The following is a 6,798-nucleotide window of genomic DNA, read 5'->3' as shown; positions in this document are numbered from 1 at the left end:
ACAATCTCCTACATTATCACTTATTTTACATTCCTTGCTTAGTGTGCCCACTCTGACACTATCAGAACTGCAAGAAATATCTGATTTGCTCCTGTCAGCTTTACTGCTTATTTTAAATAAAAAATAGTTTGTCTTTAGTCAGTGCTGATCACGAATCACTGTGGGGGAGAAAAATAATAATAAATCACTGTACAATTAAGATAAAACATAAGCTGATCCTTTGGTCATGTTTGGTGGAAGACCCCTGCAACCCTGAAGGAGAAGTGGGTATAGCTAATGGATAGATGAATGGATGGATGGGTGACTCAACCTTGGTTTAATGTGCACTCAGCATCAGCCGAAAGGGCCATAGATAAAAGTGGGAGAAATAAGATGTTGGGCAACATCGAATAGCACTACTGCACATCAACAGCACATTTCAAAGAGTTTCTTGGTGGTTCATAAATCAATTGGGACCAAGTGACAGTAGCACCTCATGCCAGTAATCACCCACTCACTCATACTTGGTAGCTTTCTGGGCCAGCTGAGCTTAGCCATGGATGGAGCGGTCCATGTGAGGTGGCATCTGTCGCCACATTCAGCATATACCTGACTCACAAGCAATCGTAACACTGCCTCTTACAGTCAGACCTGTGACTCAGCGTTATTGCCCAGTCTAGTAAACAGAATCTCCATCACTCCGCTCAGTCTGTCTGTTACACCACTTTAGTCGTAGGTAACCATCCCTAACACCAACTTTCAAACACCTGTCAGGCTGTCCGCCGAGGAAACAACACTTGCACTCGGGAAGCTGAAACAGCATTTCACATTTTCCCAGTTTATTTCTGTCAGAATGTGATCAAAGCCTAGTTGTGTCTCCTGCATATTCACGTCCATCTTTGAACTCACTGGTTGGCCTTCTGTGGGAATAATAGAATTGTACATTATGAAATTATTCCTGGCCTGTCTGTCCACAGAGCAGCACGCCAGGTCCTTGTCCAATTAGAGCAACACTCTCCATGTGGTGTGAGTTAATTAACATCTCAGATGCTACAAAGCCAGAGAGTTCTGCTATGAGCTAAAAGGAAAGAGCAGGAGAATAGGTTTAGCTCCTTAAAAGTTGCACAAGCGTAGAATGACTTTTGGCACTGCCACGAGCAAGTGAGGTTGCAGCAATTTTATTTTTGGGCTGTTTGTGATCTTTTATCAGATTGTTGTATACATTCAATTTGAATTTTAGTTGTTTTTTTTCAAGAGTTATTTGTAATAATCTTCAAATGGAAAGTTTTCCCATCAACACTGTAGCTGCAATATTTTGGGTTGCAGAAATGGGTGGGATGTGGGATGGGATTCATAGATGTGGGGTGCATGGACTTAAAGTCTTTACAACAATTACAGACTCATAAGCCCTGTCTTCCATTAAAGATGGGGTCAGATGTGATTGGCCTCCTTGATCTTTCTCCAGACATCCACTTACTCGTAGTCCATGACCTTTGACCTCTTCCCAGTGTGACAATTAACCTACTATTATGTTTTTGTTATTATATAATTCTGCTAATACAATACATAAAGCTATATTATTCTTACTACTATTATAATGTCCCTGCTACTACATTGCACATATTTGTACATGTTGTTCATACACTGTTCATATTGAACTTGTTCTCTGACCCCAGCTGCTCCACACGTCTACCATTTTAGACTTGAGAGGACCAATAGTTCACAGATTAGCCGGCGTCATCAATTTACATCCATCCATCCATCCCTCCATCCATCCATCCATCCATCTTCATCCACTTATCCGGTAAAGGGTCACGGGGCAGCATCTCCAGTAGGGGACCCCAAACTTCCCTTTCCCGAGCCACATTAACCAGCTCTGACTGGGGGATCCCGAGGCGTTCCCAGGAAGCATCCTTACCAGATGCCCAAACCACCTCAACTGGCTCCTTTCGACGCAAAGGAGCAGCGGCTCTACTCCGAGCTCCTCTCGGATGACTGAGCTTCTCACCCTATCGCTAAGGGAGACGCCAGCCACCTTCCTGAGGAAACCCATTTCGGCCGCTTGTCCATTTCCAGTGTTTGTAAAGTTGTCCATTTAACTGACGTAATGAAAACAAGACACTCGTTCCAGATTAACTGCAGTCGCCGGGGGCGGTGACAAAAATCCGCTCTCAAGTCGGACAGTTTACAGCCGTTTTCAGCAGCCTTCAGGCTGAACAGGAAGTGTAATAAAATGTTTTCAGACACATATCGGCTTGTACACAGTCTCTACTTGTTTCCATTAAGACAGAGTAGCTGTCAAAATTCTCTGCATGTGATCTGTTGCTGATGCTAATACACAACAGACTGTAGATGATACGTGGTCTGAACGGATTTAGTCCCTGCGATTTCTTATTGTTACTATCAGGCACACAACATTTGTTCTATGCAGAATAAGCCTTTAAATCAGACAAACAGCAGTTACAATCCTTCTGATTCAAAAACAATAAAAGTTTGAATGAAATTTCCCAGCATGCTCTGGGTCCACCTGGGTCTTGCATTTGGTGAAAAGCAACAGCGCTGCCTGCGTCTCAGAACTGCGGCCGCCTTGATGTGTTGAGATTATCATTGTCTACGTATGCATGACATCAGAGCAAGTCGTGATCAAGTCGGACACAAATCAAACTGACATGCACGGACAGCAATCGCCCGTGATCGATTCTGCACAGATCTGGCTCATTTCGAATGAGAAATCGCACCAAAAGCAGAACCAGAACCTGTCACAGAATCCAGATCGTCCTTTAAAAGACATAAATGATAGCTGTCACAAGTAACAACTGGGCAACATCTGCTGAGAGGTAGCCACAAGATGTGATTGAAAGCTTAGAAAAACTAAGGTGGACCTTGTAATAAAACATTTGTTGTCAAGAATGAACATTCATGCTCAATTTCTGTATTTCTCTCTGGACAGAATGATGCTCCGATTGGAAAACTGAAGAGTAGCAACACCTTGTTTCCTTACGTGGTACAGAAGAGATGTCCCACAGATGCCATCTCTCCGGACCACAGACACAACCACCAGTGGTGGGCTAGTCCTGCTCTAGTAGTTAGAAGTGACTACTGCCCCTTTCTAATGAGCACAAAACACCCTTGGACTAACAAGAGCAGATTGATGTGGCGTTTAAAAACTCAGCTGAACAAAGACTGCCAGGAGAAACAGAGGAGCTTACTACTGCTGCTGCCACAGCAGAGGAGCAACACATCCAACTACAGGTGGTTCAGTGATCCCCTGAAATGGTGGCCTAGGCCTGGAGAATCCCTAACAGATCCGAGCTGAACTGGATTAACTGTACTCGCAAGCAAGGAGGCTTGCCTGTTTTAAAAAAAGAAGTTCATCTTTCTAAATATAAAAAATGTTTATTACATTGCTGTGTCTGTTGGTGTTCAGTAGCAGTTACACAGTTATCTATTTTGTGATTTATTTATGTGAATTAGTCAGAGAAATATATGAGTGGTTAACAATCGGAACATGTAACAGCTTAGGTTGATGCTGAGCATCTCACTTAGAGTAGAATGTTTTTGTTATGGAAACCAGATAAAAATGTCTTTGCAGCCATTTTGAAAAACAACACCTTGTATGAAATGTTTTAGGCCTCCTTTCTGCAAAAGTGACTTCTCTATATTGCAACGTGTCTGACAAGGACACAACGCCATACGGATAAACTGCAGTAGATCTAAAGGTTTAACTTTAAGTCATCAAGATTTCTCTTTTGGTTTGGTTATGGTGAGAAAAGGAATCGTGACTCAATACGTTATTCACCCAAAACATTAATGAGGATCAGGGATACGTTCACAACAGCAAACAGGTTCATGCTAAGTTAAACATATGTATATTGTATGAGCCTACAAGCCCATTTGAGACCATTACTTTTTAGTCAGTGTGAGACAGTTGCCTCGGTAACCTCATCCATTGACTTATTTGCCCTTCCTCATTACCGGATCTGCCTGAAACACAGCTCCATTAGCAATATGATGCAAATGAGTATCCATTTGGTTCCTTTACAAGGAGCCCTCTATATCCCACATTGGTAATAGACAATTGTAAGCGTTTAGCCATAATAAAAAATGTAAAAACAACAACATTAAAACTCCTTTCACTGTCAGCAATAATGTACAGTAGCTTAACCAGAAGGAAGACATGTCACGTAAAAGTTTGAGGCGCCAACCAAAGGAGCACTGGGTAATCATTGAGGTGTAGCGCAGAGCTTTCAGGGATTCTCAGTTATACTATAATACTATGATAATGTATCATATAATAAATTCCTGACATCTGTGAAATCAGTGAAACCTTAAAAATGTATCAAGTATCTAATTGCAATCATCTAGGTATACAGTTCAACAGTCCAATATACTATCACAGTAGACAAAAAAGCAGCATATCCACACATTAGAGAAGCTGAAACTAAGGAATTGTTTGCTTTTTTTTCTTGAAAAGAATACTTAACCCTCATGTTGTCCTTGGGTCAAATTGATCCGTTTTCCTACGTCAATGTTCTTTTTAACTACCCAAAATAACATGATTGATTCCACACAACGCTCTTTGGCAAGTAAAAATCTCTACTTTCATGAATTTTGGGGTGTCTTATTCAATTTTATAGCATTCGGAGAAAAATATTGAAGTGGTTTTGAAATAGTATTGAGTAAAAGTTGACTTATTCCAGTCTGTGATTATCCATCAACATACATTCCTTTAATTTTAGTCTAAATAATTCCTAATTTCTGCTTTTCTAACTCAAACATTAGGTATAATTTCTTAAAAATGAGGTTTATTGACCATATATTCCAAAAATAACTGTAAAACTAAAGTTAATAAAGTTAGTGTTACATAGTGTTGAAAATGTCCCAAAAAATGACAAACATTGAAAAAAAGCGTCAAGTGTTGAAAAAAAGAGACAACAACGTAAGAAAAAGTAAAAAACATTGATAAAAAGCATCAACAAAAGTGTTGATTTTCAATTTTGACGGGAAGACAACACAAGGGCTAAACAATAAATTGATCAACCAAATAGATAGTTAGTTGGACTGAAAGATACACTGACATATTGTTTCAGCTTTACAATCATTACATTTGAAGAAAAAGTTAGTACTCCAAGCCTGAATTGGAATGAATTACTGAGATAAATTCATTGTAATCCATAAAATGCGAGAACAGACAAAGCAGCTGATGGTGCCAGACTGTATATAAGTGAGAGCATGTGAAGACCAGGTGGACAGACGACAGGTACATTAGGAGAGGTGTTGGTCCCAATTGTGCATCTGCAACGGGTTCTCTGGCAGCTGCCAAGCCAGTCTGTGTACAGAATAGATACCATTAATCGTTCTGAGCTGGCAATGTTAATGTCACTTGGGGTCTTGCCATTTGTCCTTTTTCTGTTTCATGAAGTTTAAGTGGACCCTCTGTACAGAACTCTGGTTGTGTGCTGTAAGCGGGGCCTGCTGGCGTCATCCTCAGTTATCAGCAATAATATTCACATTTGTTTAGTTAATTCCCATTACAATGGCTAAAGTTCAATTGTGTGTGTGCCCTAGCAGGCTCATGTTTTCAGGGGCAGAGAAATAGGTTTTGTCCAAGTGAAATAATTGGCCCAAGGATCAGCAGTTGTTCTAAATTAAATTCTCTTGCTTTCTTTCTGTAGCTGCCTCCTGATTGTATGTGAACAGCAGCAGCAAACAGGGAGACGTGTTCAACAGGTGCAGCAGCACAAAGGGGATTTAGGTCCCTAATGCTGGGTGAGTGGGAAAAATCTGATATGTTAGAGAACATGTCACTTTTCAGGGCTCTGTGTGTTCTGACCTGTAATAAGGCAGAGGAGGTATGTTCTTATCACTAATAAAGTAAAAGTCACACCCAGGGGGGAAAAATGTATTTTTGCCTTTGAGAAGTAGCAGGGTCAAAATAAATTATATCCCCTATTCCTTAAAATGTTACAACTTGGTCTTGTGATGTTTTCTGTTTTGTTTGAAAAAAAGAAAAACAGTCTTGACTCTGGCCTGATGTGGTGTGGTACCGGTAATCGTATCAGCTCAACCCTCTTCCTAAATAAATAATGAAAAAAAAAAAAAGGATGGGATGAAGCGAGCACACAACCGTTTCAGTTTTTCCAGGTTGTCATAGTAACAGTTGCCTTACAGTTGAATACCCACCTGTACACAGGAGCTTTGTAGTGGTTGATACCTCACTTTTGGGGTGTGGTAGTAATGATGATGTGCACCACGTTCTGTCTATGTATTTACTACTAGATAGAATGATCAGTACCGTTTTGGATTGTTATTGCACTTGTTGACTTTGTATTGTCAAGACAGGGAGAAATAAAGTTTTATCTTTTCCAGTGTGTTTAATCTCTGTCAGGTGCTCTTTGGAAAAAATATATTCCATTTTGTTTTTAAAACCAAGCCCCTATGGAGACCATATACAAAAGTTAGGAAAAGGTAATTAGAGAATTCTAAAATAAAACTAAATATATTGTTCACACTGTTCGTTTCTTAAATTGGAGTGGAAAGGTTTGTTAGAAATAAGGGTTTGTCCGATGGATGATGTCATAGTCAACAGCCATTGCGATGTCACGACAGACACCCCCCAAACCCCCCAGTCCACATCAACACTGGGCCGGCAGGTTTGCGGTGGCGCTAATGGCATTTTTTGCGTGCTTTGAAAAAAAATAAGAAATTGAGATTTATCAACTACGCAAAGATTTATTATGGCAGTGATACTGCAGGTGGACAGTCAAGCTGTCATCTTTCCTAAATCAATAGTTTCAATAGTTGTAATTGTGTATTGCC

The 6,798-nt window shown here is 40.3% G+C and overlaps 1 protein-coding gene across 1 annotated transcript in view; it reads left to right on the top strand.

The window, feature by feature from the left end:
- Nucleotides 1-3,338, top strand: part of shisal1b (shisa like 1b) — a gene marked incomplete at its 5' end in the record, with an annotated part of 14,954 nt that extends 11,616 nt beyond the window's left edge. Inside the window, 1 exon segment of the mRNA XM_032524431.1 lies at nucleotides 2,930-3,338. Coding sequence (XP_032380322.1) covers nucleotide 2,930 — 1 coding nt within the window. The 3' untranslated portion in view covers nucleotides 2,931-3,338.
- Between the last annotated feature and the right edge of the window lie 3,460 nt (nucleotides 3,339-6,798).

Source organism: Etheostoma spectabile, chromosome 8 (genome assembly GCF_008692095.1).
Source record: "Etheostoma spectabile isolate EspeVRDwgs_2016 chromosome 8, UIUC_Espe_1.0, whole genome shotgun sequence".
Classification (NCBI taxonomy): domain Eukaryota; kingdom Metazoa; phylum Chordata; class Actinopteri; order Perciformes; family Percidae; genus Etheostoma; species Etheostoma spectabile.
Note: the sequence above shows the minus strand (reverse complement) of the source record. Positions and strands in the feature narration are given on the sequence as shown.